The sequence below is a fragment of the Mauremys mutica genome, chromosome 21, assembly GCF_020497125.1.
Source record: "Mauremys mutica isolate MM-2020 ecotype Southern chromosome 21, ASM2049712v1, whole genome shotgun sequence".
Taxonomy (NCBI): Eukaryota; Metazoa; Chordata; order Testudines; family Geoemydidae; genus Mauremys; species Mauremys mutica.
The window spans coordinates 20,099,698-20,117,679 of record NC_059092.1 but is presented as its reverse complement, the minus strand read 5'-3'; the positions used below and the strand labels follow the sequence as shown (position 1 = coordinate 20,117,679).

General features: G+C 48.2%; 1 protein-coding gene across 1 annotated transcript in view; it reads right to left on the bottom strand.

Annotated features, from left to right (window-relative positions):
- Nucleotides 1-16,034: 16,034 nt before the first annotated feature.
- LOC123354514 (claudin-16-like) overlaps nt 16,035-17,982 on the bottom strand; it is a 40,234-nt gene continuing 38,286 nt past the window's right edge. The window contains exon 5 of the mRNA XM_044996631.1: nt 16,035-16,081. Within this exon, the coding sequence (XP_044852566.1) occupies nt 16,035-16,081 (47 nt within the window). The remainder of the gene's footprint in view (nt 16,082-17,982) is intronic.

Sequence of the window (17,982 nt, the reverse complement as noted above, 5' to 3'; positions counted from 1 at the left end):
TTTTCAAGCTGTTAGAGTAATATATGGGCTCTTCTGGCTTGGCTATCAGAACAGTCTTGATATGCATGGGAGTACAATCCCTAGATCACCGTCACTTTCCACACTTCCGGTTAACCCCCTGGTTTAGCCCGCCCGCTGAGGCAGTTTACCAGGGTGTGGCCACTGTCACAAATTTACAGCTACTTGGAGCCATAGGTGAGAACTTGGTGTACAGAGAGGAAAAGAACCACTCAAGGAGTGTGGAAGTTTCAATCAGTTGCTACCTCTTCTGTATACCCCATACACTATTTTTATCAGTGAGTTGGAAAAAGGGGGTGAAGAGTAAGGTGGCTAAATCTGCAGTTGACAGATTATTCTCTCAGTTAAGCAAGACTAGAGAGGATTGTGAGGAGCGCCAGAGGATCTGAAATATGGGCAACATGAAGGCCGGTGAAATTACTTGCTGACAAATGTTTGGTAGTGCACATTGGGAGGAAGCATTTCAACTGCTCATGCATGTTTTTTTGGTTGAAAAATTACTTGTAGCTGCTCATGTAAAGGACCCGGATGCCACTGTGGACAGGTCAGTAAAGGCAGTTGTTCCATGTGCGGACAAAAGAGCAAACAAACTATTAGCCTGCCTAAGAAATGGGGTAGCAAATAATGCTGAACATTTTGGCATTATCTCCCTCAATGGTTCTCAGTCATCTGGATTACAGCATTCACTTCTCGGTCACTATTTGCCACAGTTCATAACAGTGCAGATGTTTTGAAACGGATGATGTGTAGAGGCATGGGAAAACTTCCACAGGAGGAGAGATTAAAAAGATTGGGATTGAGTGGAGAAAACAGAATAAAGGGATAACAAAATAATGAAAGGTACAGCGATAACAAATCTGGTGCTCCCATTTACCTTCCCATAATGCAAGAACCTGGGGACATTCAATGAAATTGAAAGGTAGCAAATTTCAAGTTAAGAAATATTTTTCACGGTAGGCGTAATTAGCCTGTGGAACTCATTACCACTAGATATCAGTGAGGCTAAGAGGAAATGCTGAGACCAGGGTGTAGTTATGGCAGAATGGTAAAAAAAAATTGTCCTGGTCCACATTGATCATGGTCAGCATTATTCCAGCTAACTTGGACTGTTCACAATAGGGATTAAAAATGGTAATGTATTCTGGTGCAGACAAGGGGTGAAATATTCCAAAGCACTTAAAAAGTTTAGGAGCCTAAGACTCATTTTTAAAAAGTGACATTTCATTTACGACCCCAAATCCAACTTTAAATGAAATTTATGTTCCTAAAGGCCAAACTTAATGGGATTTACAAAACCAGCAAAACAGTTTAGGACTCCAACTCCTATTTAAACCAATGGAAACTGGAATGTCATGTAGCTCCTCCTACTTATTCTCCTTGTGATATCCTTGGTCCCAAACGAGCTAGACCGTTGCCCCAGGAGAAGGAAATGGAGGATTCTGTTGAATAGCTGAGCAGATGCCATGACATGGCTCGCATTGCCTTGTTGTAAAATAAGACGAGAGTTGTCATGACAACATTCAGCCATGAAAACAGGCAGCTGGGGACATTCACGCTTGTTAAAATGTTACCTGAGTTTAAGAAGCTGGAAATGTCACCGGCACTTTCTTTCTCCTCTGGAAGAAACTTTCTGAGAAACCCAGCATTCCTCTGCCCTGTAACCTCCAGAAACTGCCCGGTGGAGGGTCTCCAGCTGTCACCAGGATTTCACTGCCTTTGACTTCAAAACGGCAAAAATCTTCTTGACTTTAATGGGGTCAGGTCCTATACTCCTCACAATCTCTGTAAAGAGCCCTGCTGCACTCCTCACTGCCCCGGGCCTGAATGAAGCAGCACTGAATTCAGTTATAACATGCAGAGTTGGCTGTGACCTGTTAGCAGGTCCAGTCCGTCTCTCCAGAGGCACTGCAGGACAAAAGGCAACGGGCACATGATGCTGCTGCCATGGAGCTAAAGGCAACAGGACTTAGCTCTGAAGCATCCATCAGTGGACATCTCTAATGCTCCTCTTTGTCCTCAGACCAATTAGGCTCTGCGTGTGCTGTCTTGTCTAATCACCGATTTCCACCTCCTCCCCAGCCCATAGCGAGGGCTGTGGCCTCACTTCTGACCTTGTTGCTTCCTACAACCTACACCCCCTAGACTGCCGTCACTACAGGCACCATTCAGGGATTACTTAGGCCACTTAATTCCTCTCAGCGGTGGTCTCAGGTTACTTGGCCCCTTCCCAGCCTCATTAAGCTCTTCCAGGCTAATGTGGGGGTGAACACTTCATCACCAGGTGAGGGGGAGTGCTGTACCTGGGAAGGGGTTTTCCTGAGGCTGCAGGACATTGGAAGGGGCAGTTGTTTTGGGCCTGGGGGGTGTCAGATGGGAGAAAGGCTCAGGATAAGGGGGTGGTTCTGAGCTGTGGAGAGGACAGGTAGGAAGAGGAGGGGGGTCTCTTTCGTGACAGAATTGTGTCTGCGGCAGTTTCTGAGCAGGCAGGTGTTGGGTTGGAGGGGGATAGGTTGGGTTGGCAGAACCAAGTGCAGGGGCAATGGAGTCAGTTGCTGTGTGTGTGTGTGTGTGCGCATGAAGTGGGGATTGGCGTGGGAGGTTGGGACTAGGAGAGAGCAGGAAAAGGGAAATGGGTCTAAACCCTGTTTTCTGCCACCCGTCCCTTTCCTGTAATGCAGCCCAGGGTTTCACTCTGCGAGAGGGTATCAGAGGGATGAGCGTGTTTCTTTCCCCTCCTGCTCCCCAGCAACCTACTACCCAACCAAAGGCTTCCCTGAGAGGCTCCCGGCCATATTTTCCCAGTTTTTACACTTTGACGGCCAAGCTGTCGGGGGTGCTCTACCTGCAGCCTTCCCCTATAGTTTGGACACCAGCTGCCACTGTTCAAAAGCTTCAAATGCAGCTTCACTTGTGGAACCCTCCTCCAGGTGGTCAGCACCAGCAGGGGCTTGGTTCCTCTTCACATTGCAAAACAAGACTTGAGCCCCACCCTGGAAGCTAGGAAACATGAACACCTTTAAGAGCGATACTTCCCCACTCACCAGCACTGAGACTGTGGATAGCACAAGGAAACTATTATTAAAGGGCGACAGAACTGAGCATTTATTTGGAAAAACACCACAATAGTGATTCTAAACTATGCAAACCCTAAGTAAACACCATCCCACAGTGTCTTGAGCGGTTGTCCTTTGCCTCAGTTTTCCACCTTGTGGTGTGAAAGACCAACTGATGAATGGTTCATGGGTTCACATCCACCTCTGGTGGGGGCTCTCAAGCTATACCTCTACTGCTTGACACCTCTGCCTCTAGTTGTAATACCACATCCATACAATTATTAGTGATTACACGGGGCAGAAGGGAACCTCACTGGTGCTGCATCCTCTGTGTTATCTTTCACCTCAGTGCTGTTCCCACAATAGGTCTCCAACTCAGCCCTCTAGACCAGCTCCTAAATGATTTCAGCTTTAGCAGTCACTGAGCAGATACTCTCCACTAAATCTAATCCACTCTGTGTATAAACACTGGTGGAGTAAATTCAAACAGTACCTACGACTCTTCAACCAAGTCCATGCCTCCACTTACATTTGGCATCACTATTTCCTGATTAGCAAGTGAGTATCACATTATGGTGATCCCCACTCAATTAGGGCATAAGTACAGCTCTGCTGCCCTTTAGTCGTAGAGTAACATTTTATTACCCTTGCATCCACGATTAAAATGAATTTTAAGCCAAAACGGCCAAAATTCATCCCTTTGGCAAAGAAGATTTGTCTTCTGATGACCTAGAAAAAGTAGGTGTGTCTCTGCAAATACCATCTCCTCCCCAGGTCATCAGTAGAGGGCAAGGGAGAGTTCTTTTATACCTTAGCTGTGCATGAATCCCACAATCTCTGTTTTCAGCACTGGCTCTGCCTCTCCCTTCCCTCCCCCGGCTTGATGTCATTATATCCTGCCTTGGTATTATAAAGAGTCTTTGTGGCACCTTAGAGACTAAGGCTACGTCTACACTACCCGCCCGGGTCGGCGGGTAGCGTTCAACTTCTCGGAGTTCGATATATCGCGTCTAGTCTAGACGCGATATATCGAGCTCCGAACACGCTCCCGTCGACTCCGGAACCACCACCGCGAACGGCGGTGGCGGAGTCGACGGGGGAGCCGTGGTCTTTGATCCCGTGGCGTCTGGACGGGTGAGTAGTTCGAACTAAGGTACCTTAGTTTGACCCCCCCCAGTGTAGACCAGGCCTAACACATTTATTTGGGCATAAGCCTTCGTGGGCTTATGTTACCTTGTTAGTCTCTAAGGTGCCACAAGGACTTCTCGTTGTTTTTGCTGATACAGTCTAACATGACTAGCCCTCTGAAACCTGCCTTGGTATTATGATTATTTATTTACATAAGAACAGCCATACCGGGTCAGACGAAAGGTCCAGCTAAGCCAGTATCCTGTCTTCTGACAGTGACCAGTGCCAGGTGCCCCAGAGGGAATGAAGCGAACAGGGAATCATCCAGTGATCCATCCCCTGCCGCCCATTCCCAGCATCTGGCAAGCAAAGGCTCATAGCCATTGATGGACCTAGCCTCCATGAACTTGTCTAGTTTTGGGTTTTTTTTGAACCGTTTTATACTCTTGGCCTTTACAACATCAACACATTAAGTGTAAGTCCACACAAAGAAGGGGGGGTCGAACTAGGGTACGCAAATTCAGCTATGTGAATAGCGTAGCTGAATTCGAAGTACCCTAGTTCGAACTACTCACCTGTCCAGACGCCGCGGAATCGAAGTCTGTGGCTCCAAGGTCGACTCCGCCACCGCCGTTTGCAGTAGTGGAGTACTGGAGTCGACCGGAGCGCGCGGGGAGTTTGAACTATCGCGTCTAGATTAGACGCGATAGTTCGAAGTCCGAGAAGTCGAACTCAACGCGTCGACCCGGCAGGTAAGGGCTGGTCTACACTACGGGGGAAAATCGATATAAGATACGCAACTTCAGCTACGTGAATAACGTAGCTGAAGTCGAAGTATCTTATATCGATCACTTACCCGTCCTCACGGCGCGGGATCGATGTCCGGGGCTCTCCATGTCGACTCCGCCACCGCCGTTCACGGCGGTGGAGTTCCGGAGTCGACAGGAGCGCGTTCGGGGATCGATATATCGCGTCTAGATGAGACGCGATATATCGATCCCTGAAAAATCGATCGCTACCTGCCGATACGGCGGGTAGTGAAGACGTAGCCTCAGTGTAGACTAGCCCTTAGACTGGAGGCTAGAGTCACAAGGGTATTTGATCACCCTTCAGTCTGACAGCAGAGAAAGTGGTGCAGGTCTTCTCCAGCTTTAACTTTTGGCCTCGTCTGGGGTAGGACCTTCTAACATTTATCTTGCTGTGGCACCACGGAGCACCAGTCACTGACCAGGCCGTCACTGTGCTAACGTCTGTACAAACACAGAACAGAGCGAACTGACAATGTGAGTAAACTAAGCATAACAAAGCTGCTGAGCTCTTCAGGTCAGAGACTGTGTATGTGTGTGTCTTTCATTTCACTTGTGGTGCTAGAACAGGGGTCTCAAACATGCGGCCCGCGGGCCGCATGCGGCCCTCGGAGCTCTTCCCTGCGGCCCACGGAGCTCCCCCAGTTACTTCCTGTCGCCGCCAACTCCCCTCACCCCCGCCCCCCTCCCCGAGTTATTTTCTGTGCCTAAGCTCCCCGCGCGCTGCTCCCCAATATTTGGGGCCGGGTCTCTCCCCTGGCCCCACCTGCCGCCCCCACGCGCCTCCCCCCAGTGTCACCCGGCCCCCACTTGCTGCCCCCTCACCGCCTGGGAGCCTGCCCGGGAGCTCACGCTGACTCCACTCCTCCGCTATGCCGGCTTCCGGCATCACCTGCTGCCGCAGGGTCCTAGCGCCCCCCGGCACTAGGGCCAGGGCAAGCTGCCCTTCCCCTGCACTTCTGCCCTAGTCCTGAGACTCTCCAATGCCCCGAGCCTCTCCAATGCCTCAAACCCCTCACCCTCAGCCCCACAGCCCTCACCCCTGCACCCCCTCCTATCCCCAAACTCCGTCCCAAAGCTGCACCGAGCACAGAGCCTGCACTCCAGACCCCCTCCCCCACCCAAATTCCAGCCCAGGGCCTGTACTCCAGACCCCCTCCCCCACCCAAACTCCCTCCCAGAGCCTTAGGCAGTAAATCTAAGTGCGTGTTTTGTCCTTTGAGTGAGGTGCATTACTGAGTGTATATATTTATTAAAACTGCTTGGAAATGACTTCGTCAAAAAAAACAACACTCATGGAAGAAAAGAGAGTTTTCCAAGACAAATGGGAGAATTTATATTTTTTCACAGAGGTAAAAGATAAAATTCAATGCCTTATTTGTCAGCAAACGATTGCTGTTCCCAAGGAGTATAACGTGTGTGGAAGCAGGGAAAGCTTCAATAAGGATTTGAAGGGGATTTTAATGCGTGTCAGTCAGTTAGCAAGAGTCAGGCCATACTGTAACCCTAATGACGTGAGACTTGTAGGAGCAAAGATAGCGCGAGGCGACAGGACAAGAACTGTGTACAAAGTTATTACGACCTTGCAATCACTAACCAAAATGCAGGCTTGCTTTTCTTAAGAGAGAGACAAATAAGATAAGCCTCTCTGCTATGTATAAACAAAATGTATTTGTTGCTTTTTACTGTCTCCATGATTGCTAGAAATTGTCTGTAACAAAGGTATAAAGGCTTGATGTAATTGTTTACCAGTTGAGAGACCTGTCCAGGACTGGGGCGACCCTGTGTCCTATGGCACTCTCTCCCTCCATTGTAATTACTGGAGAAATAATAAAGTATTTGATTTTGCTGCACCCAAACAAAAAGCGAGAACTGAGTTTTTCTTCGACACGTGCGTCGGCACTATGACACGATGCACCGTGAAAAATATGATGCATTCACCGGAAAAATCCGAGAGGAAAAAGTTCAGCAACTTAAAGCAGCATTTGCCAAGCAAAGAAATTTATTTTCAGGGATTAACAAGTCTAGCGAAGATTCAGTAAGAGCAAGTTTTGTGATAAGCGAAATGATAGCTAAATCATCGCGACCTTTTACAGAAGGCTTATTCATAAAAGAATGTCTTATGAAGGCCAGTGAAATTTTATGTCCTGATAGGAAGAAAGTTTTTGAAGGCATAAGCTTGTCTGCAAATACAGTTGCCTGCAGGATAACGGATTTAGCTGATAATGTGCAAAAACAATTGATTCAAATGGCAAAAGACTTTGAAGTATTTTCAATTGCTCTTGATGAGAGTACAGATGTATCAGATACCGCACAGTGTGCAGTGTTCATTAGAGGTGTGGACTGCAATTTGAATATAACTGAAGAATTGCTAGACTTAATGCCACTGAAGGGTACCACAATGGGACGTGACATATTTCAAGGATTGAAAGAGTGCATTGAAAAAGCTGCGCTGCCATGGAACAAACTCGTATCTTTGGCTACGGACGGTGCGCCATCAATGTGCTCTGAAAACATTGGTGTGGTTGGATTATTGAAGACCAAACTGAACAGCCTCAATATACCAGGAATTAGCTTCACCAGTATACATTGTATTTTGCACCAAGAAGCCTACAAATGAAAGAAGTTATGGATGTAGTTGTTAAAACTGTTAATTTTATACGTGCACGAGGGCTGAATCACAGACAGTTCTCTTCTTTTCTAGCAAGTATGGACAGTGAATATGGGGAACTTCTGTATCACACTCAAGTTAGATGGCTGAGTCGTGGAAATGTTTTGAAGCGGTTTTTTGCACTTAAAGAGGAGATTGATTCCTTCATGAAAATGAAAAACAAGGAGGTTCCACAGCTTGCTGATTCCACTTTTATCTGCAACCTTGCTTTTCTAACAGATGTAACTGATCACCTGAATGCACTGAACTTGAAACTTCAGGGTAGAAAACAGGTGATAACACAGATGTATGACAGTATTAAGTCATTCAAAGTCAAGCTTACTTTATGGGGGAAACAGCTGACTGCTGGCAATTTGGTCCATTTCTCAACTCTGAATTCCTTAGGAAAATTGAACCCAAATCCTTGAAAGAATATGCAGAGATCATTTCTAACTTACACAAACAGTTTGATGTGCGGTTTAAAGATTTCAAGGCACTTGAACCACATTTTCAACTTTTTTCCACACCATTTGCTGTTGAAATTGACAATGTTGCAGAGGAAATGCAGATGGAGTTAGTGGAGCTTCAGTGTGACACGATTTTGAAGCAGAAGTATACAGATGTTGGAATTCCAGAATTCTACAGGTTTCTTTCACAAGAAAGATTTCCCATGTTATTCTCTGCTTCTGCAAGGATAATGGCAATGTTTGGAAGTACATATATATGTGAACAGTTTTTCTCTTCCATGAAGATTAACAAATCTGTGTTAAGGTCAAGGCTCACTGATGAACATTTGCAAGCAACACTGAGATTGGTTGTGTCTCAGGATATCAAACCTAATATTGATGCTCTGGTTGATGCAAAACGCTGCCAGCTAAGTGGCCAAAAATGAAATGACTGTCAAAATTAGCACTGACGTTTCACATTACAGTTAAAGAAGTTAATAAAAAAGTTAATAAATTGACTTTTAATAGCATACTATATTTTAATACTATACTACTATATTACTCTTCATTTTTTTTCTGCCTACCTCCAGGCGCTTCCCGCCACCAAGCCGCCAAACAGCTGTTGGTGGCGCTTAGCACTTTCCAGGAGGGAGGGGGGGAGCGGGGAGCTTAGGGGAGGAGGTGGAGAAGAGACAGGGCAGGGGCGGGGCCTCATGGAAGGGGTGGATTGGGGGTGGGGCCAGGGGCAGCAAGGGGGCGTGTCAGTGATGCGGCCTTCGGGCCAATGCACTAGTCCTCATGCGGCCCTCGGGGTCATTTGAGTTTGAGACCCCTGTGCTAGAATGAGTTCAGAGACTCGGTTTCTTCCCACGGAATTCACTCGCTGCTCTTCCATCACAGCCCTTCTCCCCAGAGATATTTACCGGCATCAACTTGCCAGGGGCAAGAAGGCAGTTAGACCCGCTCCCTCTCACTGGCATGAATGAGAAGGACAGAAGTGGTGCCCAACCCTTGTACAAACTATGTCTTTTCTTCTGCAGCAAGATGCCAAAGACCCCCACTCTTCAGTGGGTCTGAGCTCCAGGTGCTGGGGACTGTGGAGTGAATGTGTGTTTGATAACATGGCCAACCTCTGGACCTGCGACATCCCCATCTCCTACCTCAACGAGCACTCTGGTGAGTAAAGGATTCACTTTGGTGCTGACTGAATCAGGGCAGCATGGGAAGCCAGCTGATTTTGTCCAGCATTTTAATTTAGAACATAAGCTGTATCCAGTCCAGCATGTGAGTGCTTTTCTCTACGGGATTGCCAGGCTTGGGATCCTTGCAAGGCCAGCAAGAATCCTCTAACTCTCATGATTTTGTGCTCTCTGAGGCACTGCTAAGCAAATCCAGAACCTCATGGTAAGTTTGGACTGTAAACTTTTTGGGGAGGGGACTGTCTTTTCATTATATATATGGACGGCACCTAGCACTAAGAGCCCTGATCTCCCTAGGAACTACAGCAATTTACATAATAATACAGTGAATTCTTTACTTGCCGCTGAGATCCCGAGCTCTCCTGCTGAGCTGCAAACCGGCTTCTTGGGCTAGCTCACTAATTCAGCCCCATCAACCAAATCGTTCCCTATTATCATTGAATGTTATCCTTGGTTTTGGGTCCTTTCCCTGGATGCCCAAGTGACTTGAGCCTAGTGTAACCAACCTCTGCAAAAACCTTCCATTTCTTAAGGTTTGGCGGGTTCGTTGGTGCTGCCTAACACAGGGGTCCTCAAACTGGGGGCCGGGATCACCTCAAGGGGCTGCAAGGTTATTACCTGGGGGGGGTCACGAGCGCTTCACCTCCAGCATTTTTTATAGTGTTAAATATTTTAAAAAGTGTTTTTAATTTATAAAGAGGGGGGTTGTACTGAGAGGCTTGCTGTGTGAAAGGGGTCACCACTACAAAAGTTTGAGAATCCATGCTCTAGGACAAGGGCTGTCACTGAGGGTGTGTCTACACTGCTGAGTGTTCCCATGGTAGGCTCGCATGTTTGTGATCCTGTGCTTGTGGGGGAGGGGGTCTGGGCACCACTTCTGTCCTTCTCATTCATGCCAGTGAGAGGGAGCGGGTCTAACTGCCTTCTTGCCCCTGGCAAGTTGATGCCGGTAAATATCTCTGGGGAGAAGGGCTGTGATGGAAGAGCAGCGAGTGAATTCCGTGGGAAGAAACCGTGTCTCTGAACTCATTCTAGCACAGGGGTCTCAAACTCAAATGACCCCGAGGGCCGCATGAGGACTAGTGCATTGGCCCGAGGGCCGCATCACTGACACGCCCCCTTGCTGTCCCTGGCCCCACCCCCAATCCACCCCTTCCATGAGGCCCCGCCCCTGCCCTGTCTCTTCTCCACCTCCTCCCCTAAGCTCCCCGCTCCCCCCCTCCCTCCTGGAAAGTGCTAAGCGCCACCAACAGCTGTTTGGCGGCTTGGTGGCGGGAAGCGCCTGGAGGTAGGCAGAAAAAAAAATGAAGAGTAATATAGTAGTATAGTATTAAAATATAGTATGCTATTAAAAGTCAATTTATTAACTTTTTTATTAACTTCTTTAACTGTAATGTGAAACGTCAGTGCTAATTTTGACAGTCATTTCATTTTTGGCCACTTAGCTGGCAGCGTTTTGCATCAACCAAGCATCAATATTAGGTTTGATATCCTGAGACACAACCAATCTCAGTGTTGCTTGCAAATGTTCATCAGTGAGCCTTGACCTTAACACAGATTTGTTAATCTTCATGGAAGAGAAAAACTGTTCACATATATATGTACTTCCAAACATTGCCATTATCCTTGCAGAAGCAGAGAATAACATGGGAAATCTTTCTTGTGAAAGAAACCTGTAGAATTCTGGAATTCCAACATCTGTAAACTTCTGCTTCAAAATCGTGTCACACTGAAGCTCCACTAACTCCATCTGCATTTCCTCTGCAACATTGTCAATTTCAACAGCAAATGGTGTGGAAAAAAGTTGAAAATGTGGTTCAAGTGCCTTGAAATCTTTAAACCGCACATCAAACTGTTTGTGTAAGTTAGAAATGATCTCTGCATATTCTTTCAAGGATTTGGGTTCAATTTTCCTAAGGAATTCAGAGTTGAGAAATGGACCAAATTGCCAGCAGTCAGCTGTTTCCCCCATAAAGTAAGCTTGACTTTGAATGACTTAATACTGTCATACATCTGTGTTATCACCTGTTTTCTACCCTGAAGTTTCAAGTTCAGTGCATTCAGGTGATCAGTTACATCTGTTAGAAAAGCAAGGTTGCAGATAAAAGTGGAATCAGCAAGCTGTGGAACCTCCTTGTTTTTCATTTTCATGAAGGAATCAATCTCCTCTTTAAGTGCAAAAAACCGCTTCAAAACATTTCCACGACTCAGCCATCTAACTTGAGTGTGATACAGAAGTTCCCCATATTCACTGTCCATACTTGCTAGAAAAGAAGAGAACTGTCTGTGATTCAGCCCTCGTGCATGTATAAAATTAACAGTTTTAAGAACTACATCCATAACTTCTTTCATTTGTAGGCTTCTTGGTGCAAAATACAATGTATACTGGTGAAGCTAATTCCTGGTATATTGAGGCTGTTCAGTTTGGTCTTCAATAATCCAACCACACCAATGTTTTCAGAGCACATTGATGGCGCACCGTCCGTAGCCAAAGATACGAGTTTGTTCCATGGCAGCGCAGCTTTTTCAATGCACTCTTTCAATCCTTGAAATATGTCACGTCCCATTGTGGTACCCTTCAGTGGCATTAAGTCTAGCAATTCTTCAGTTATATTCAAATTGCAGTCCACACCTCTAATGAACACTGCACACTGTGCGGTATCTGATACATCTGTACTCTCATCAAGAGCAATTGAAAATACTTCAAAGTCTTTTGCCATTTGAATCAATTGTTTTTGCACATTATCAGCTAAATCCGTTATCCTGCAGGCAACTGTATTTGCAGACAAGCTTATGCCTTCAAAAACTTTCTTCCTATCAGGACATAAAATTTCACTGGCCTTCATAAGACATTCTTTTATGAATAAGCCTTCTGTAAAAGGTCGCGATGATTTAGCTATCATTTCGCTTATCACAAAACTTGCTCTTACTGAATCTTCGCTAGACTTGTTAATCCCTGAAAATAAATTTCTTTGCTTGGCAAATGCTGCTTTAAGTTGCTGAACTTTTTCCTCTCGGATTTTTCCGGTGAATGCATCATATTTTTCACGGTGCATCGTGTCATAGTGCCGACGCACGTGTCGAAGAAAAACTCAGTTCTCGCTTTTTGTTTGGGTGCAGCAAAATCAAATACTTTATTATTTCTCCAGTAATTACAATGGAGGGAGAGAGTGCCATAGGACACAGGGTCGCCCCAGTCCTGGACAGGTCTCTCAACTGGTAAACAATTACATCAAGCCTTTATACCTTTGTTACAGACAATTTCTAGCAATCATGGAGACAGTAAAAAGCAACAAATACATTTTGTTTATACATAGCAGAGAGGCTTATCTTATTTGTCTCTCTCTTAAGAAAAGCAAGCCTGCATTTTGGTTAGTGATTGCAAGGTCGTAATAACTTTGTACACAGTTCTTGTCCTGTCGCCTCGCACTATCTTTGCTCCTACAAGTCTCACGTCATTAGGGTTACAGTATGGCCTGACTCTTGCTAACTGACTGACACGCATTAAAATCCCCTTCAAATCCTTATTGAAGCTTTCCCTGCTTCCACACACGTTATACTCCTTGGGAACAGCAATCGTTTGCTGACAAATAAGGCATTGAATTTTATCTTTTACCTCTGTGAAAAAATATAAATTCTCCCATTTGTCTTGGAAAACTCTCTTTTCTTCCATGAGTGTTGTTTTTTTTGACGAAGTCATTTCCAAGCAGTTTTAATAAATATATACACTCAGTAATGCACCTCACTCAAAGGACAAAACACGCACTTAGATTTACTGCCTAAGGCTCTGGGAGGGAGTTTGGGTGGGGGAGGGGGTCTGGAGTACAGGCCCTGGGCTGGAGTTTGGGTGGGGGAGGGGGTCTGGAGTGCAGGCTCTGTGCTCGGTGCAGGCTTTGGGACGGAGTTTGGGGATAGGAGGGGGTGCAGGGGTGAGGGCTGTGGGGCTGAGGGTGAGGGGTTTGAGGCATTGGAGAGGCTTGGGGCATTGGAGAGTCTCAGGACTAGGGCAGAAATGCAGGGGAAGGGCAGCTTGCCCTGGCCCTAGTGCCGGGGGGCGCTAGGACCCTGCGGCAGCAGGTGATGCCGGAAGCCGGCATAGCGGAGGAGTGGAGTCAGCGTGAGCTCCCGGGCAGGCTCCCAGGCGGTGAGGGGGCAGCAAGTGGGGGCCGGGTGACACTGGGGGGAGGCGCGTGGGGGCGGCAGGTGGGGCCAGGGGAGAGACCCGGCCCCAAATATTGGGGAGCAGCGCGCGGGGAGCTTAGGCACAGAAAATAACTCGGGGAGGGGGGCGGGGGTGAGGGGAGTTGGCGGCGACAGGAAGTAACTGGGGGAGCTCCGTGGGCCGCAGGGAAGAGCTCCGAGGGCCGCATGCGGCCTGCGGGCCGCATGTTTGAGACCCGTGCCCTAAGAGAAAGGGGTTACTGCCAGGGGGCAGCACCCCATGTGAAAGGGCACCGGGTCCAGGGAGGGAGACGGGGGCCAGAAGACAGGTGGATCACCAGCCTGCAGAGGGCGCGCTGAACGCTGGAACAGAGCTAATTCCCGGAGTCACCAGCAGGAGGCGCCGCGGGGGTGAGTCCAACCCGTTACACGTTGTGGAGAATGTGGGCACGTGCGGTCCGCCCCTGATACAAAGGGCCAGGGCAAGGACTGAGGACTATTGCCTGCAGTAGAGACTGGAGACTGAACTAAAATGGTGGAGAAGAAAATGAAAAGAGACTATTACTGGAGAGCCTGTGTGGCCTGGCTTGCCGAGCAGCAAGCATGGCTGCTTCAGCTGCTGCGGGGGCGGGCACATGGACCTCAACAGGGGCCACGCACCTTGGGCTGGAGGCCAGTGCCGGGGCCTAAAGATTGTTTCGCCTGTGGGCGACGGGGACACGGGAGAAGGATGTGCCCCTACTGGGTTGGGGCAGAGAGGCCTCACCCAGACAGGACTCGAGTGCCCCCTGTGAAGTTAACAGGGGGGCTCCAAACTTGTTGGGCTTGTGGGGAGCAGGGACACCTGAAGAGGGAGTGCCCTCATGGAGCTCCCAAGGCCCGGGCCAGCCCAGAAGAAAGGGCTAGGGCCCACACAACCATGACTGGGGCCGTGGTAGGGGGAAGGCGCCGAGGGTGCTTCCACTGCCACACCAAGGGCCACCTAAAAAGGCATTGCCCCCTGAGGCAGAAAGGGGGAGTGCCTGAAACTAAGGCTCGGTCTGGGACTAGCCGCCAGGAAGGGGTAGTCCAGACTGGGGCTCCCACAGACAAGGGGGCTGGGGTAGAGAGGCCCCACCTTAAACAGGGAACCCACACAAGGGCCAAGAGTGCTGAGGTGGGAACCCAAACTGATGTGGGAATCCACGTAGGACCAGAGAGGTCTACGGTGGGGACCCAAACAATTGAGGAAGCAAGCAGGCTGCTCCAAGTGCTGGAGAGCCTGCGAACAGAAAGAGATTCTCTGCGGACCCAGCTGAGGAGAAAGCTGGGCCGGTAGAGCACCCCACCTGCCCCCCCCGGTGGAGGGGTTCTTGAGGTGGGGGGTGTGTAGCAGGGTGGACCCTGCTCCTGCTGTGAGGGGTTTAAAAGTGGCCTGGCAGGGCTTGAGAGCAGTGGCTCTAAAGGCTGGGCTGATTGGGGAAGTGGCTGCAGCTGAGGCCACACCCCAAACTGAGCCACAGGCCTTATAAAAAGGCCAGGGAAGCCAGGAGCCAGACAGTCTCTCTCTGCATGTAGAGGGAGATGGGCCTAGCTGCTGTGAACTAGAGACCAGATACCTGAGTGAAGCAGGGCTGGGGAAGGCTAAGGAGCTGGGGAGCTCCAGCCTAGAAAGCCCCAGGCTGCGGCCTAGCGAAGGGCCAACAGGTACTGGGGGTTGCAGAGGGCAGCCCAGGGGTAGGCCAAGGCAGCAGGTCCAAACCCTCCTTGCCTGTGATGAGTAGGCTGATACTGCAGTCTGCCCCAGGATGTGGGGCTAGACAATGACTGACAGTAGCCATATACTGAGGCAAGGTGGAGATAGAGGGTGGGGGTTCCCTAAGGAGGGGAGACCCTAAGAGAAAGGGGTTACTGCCAGGGGGCAGCACCCCATGTGAAAGTGCACCGGGTCCATGGAGGGACACGGGGGCCAGAAGACAGGTGGATCACCAGCCTGCAGAGGGCGCTCCGAACGCTGGAACAGAGCTAATTCCCGGAGTCACCAGCAGTAGGCGCCGCGGGGGTGAGTCCAACCCATTACAGGTGCCATGGCTTTGATGGAGTCTGTTAAGACTGGGGTTTGTCACCATCAAAGAAAAAAGAGCTATCAATATTGACAGCCCAGTGCAGACCTCTGCTCCATGTACAGCAGCAGACAAAAAGCAAACAGAATACAAATCGGATGGAAACAATCAATCCCAGTGCTGTTACAGAAATCAGTGATTTACCCTCCCTCGGAATGCTGTGGGAACTACCAGTCACCGCATCGCAGAAAAGCTATAGCAGAAACAGCGGACCTCAGAGATAGACGACAAGAAAGAGGCACAAAGAAAATTCCATATAAGGAGAGATTGGAAAGCTTGGGACTATTGATTTTAGAAAGGCAAAGAATAGGGAACATGTTTGACGTATACAAAATAAATAATGGTCTAGAGTGGGTAGGTCGGGTACTGTTATTCACTCTAACAGTACAAAAACAAAGAGAGGTTCACTGAAATTGAAAGGCAACATATTTAAAACTGAGAAAGGCACGTCCTTTTTTACCTAATGCATAACTAACCTGTGGAACTCATTGCCCCCAGGTCTTGCTGAGTCCAAAAGTCTAGTAACGGTAAAACAAACAAACAAAAAAGATTAGATGGCCAAGTTTGTTTAGGTTCTCAGCATACATGATAAAATGTCCAGTTTGCAAATCATATAACATTGAATTATAACATTCAAAGACCAATCGGCGAACACTTCAACCTCCCTGTTCACTCGATTACAGACCTTATAGTCGCCATACTCCAACAAAAAAACAGACGCCTACCTGAGAGAGCTGAATTGGAATTAATTAGCAAACTGGACACCATTAAATTAGGCTTGAATAAAGACTGGGAGTGGATGGTCATTACACAAAGTAAAACTATTTCCCAATTCATAGTTCCCTCTCCACCACTGTTCCTTACATCTTCTTGTGAATTGCTGGCAATGGGCCACTTTCATTATCACTACAAACAGTTCTTTTTCTCTCCTGCTGGTAATAGTTCACCTTAACTGATCACGCTCTTTCGAGTGTGTATGGTAACACCCATTGTTTCATGTTCTGTGTGTGTGTGTGTGTGTGTGTGTGTGTGTGTGTGTGTATATATATAATCTTCTTATTGTATTTTCCACTGCATGAATGTGATGAAGTGGGATGTAGTCCACGAAAGTTTATGCTCAAATAAATGCATTTGTCTCTAAGGCCTGGTCTACACTAGGAGTTTATGTCAAATAGCAGCATTACATCGAATTAACCCAGCACCCGTCCACACAACGAAGCTATTTAGTTCGACATAGAGGTCTCTTTAGTTCTATTTCTGTACTCCTCCCCGACGAGGGGAGTAGAGTTAAATTCGACATGGCCATGTCGAATTAGGCTAGGTGTGGATGGAATTCGATGCTAATAGCTCCGGGAGCTATCCCACAGTGCTCCACTCTGTTGATGCTCTGGACAGCAGTCCGAGCTCGGATGCTCTGACCAGCCACACAGGAAAAGCCCCAGGAAAATTTGAATTCCTTTTCCTGTCTGGCCAGTTTGAATCTCATTTCCTGTTTGGACATCGTGGCGAGCTCAGCAGCACTGGCAGCGATGCAGAGCTCTCCAGCAGAGAAGTCCATGCAATCTCAGAATAGAAAGAGGGCCCCAGCATGGACTGACCGGGAAGTATTGGATCTGATCGCTGTGTGGGGTGATGAGTCTCTGCTTTCGGAGCTGCGCTCCAAAAAACGGAATGCAAAGACCTACAAGAAGGTCTCCAAAGCCATGGCAGACAGAGGATCAGTCGGTAAGTGCTTTAAACATGTAAACATTTATTTTTAATGGAAAAGGAAACTGAACTATGTGAAAAGAAGGTCAATATATATGGGATAGAACAGAAATCCTCTTGGGAGATCTCCACGAAGCTCTCCTGGAGGTAATCAAAAAGCCTACGCATGAGGTTCCTGGGGAGAGCTGCCTGATTGGGTGCTCCGTGGTAGCACACTTTTCCGCGCCAGGCTATCATCAGGTACTCTGGGAGCATTGCCTCCACGAGCATGGCAGCATAGGCCCCTGGTTTGTGCTGGCTTTCACGCAGCATGTGCTCTCTAGCTCTGTCAGTGATCCGCCTCAGGGTGATCTCGCTCAGCGACTCCTGCATTGAATTAGGGGAATTAGGGTAATGTTAGTATTGGGAAAGCTTCACTGTTCCTTTGCATAACAATAAGCGTCGATTTACAGTCACGTGGTGGAGGCCGCAGAGTGGCAGCTTACAGAGATCGTTCCCGGGGACAGCCGCGAGGGGGTGGAACAGGGGCAGAGTTCATGCTTTCCGGATTGCCTGCAGCAGGAGGGCAGTGCTATACATTAAGTTTTAAGCAGCCAAAAGTCTACGGCATACCATGCCTGCCTGCTCCACGGATTCTGCTGCCCTGCCCCGCTTCTCTGATCTCCAGTGCAAGACCCCAGGCAATGAATGCGAAGGCCGAAAATTCGAACTT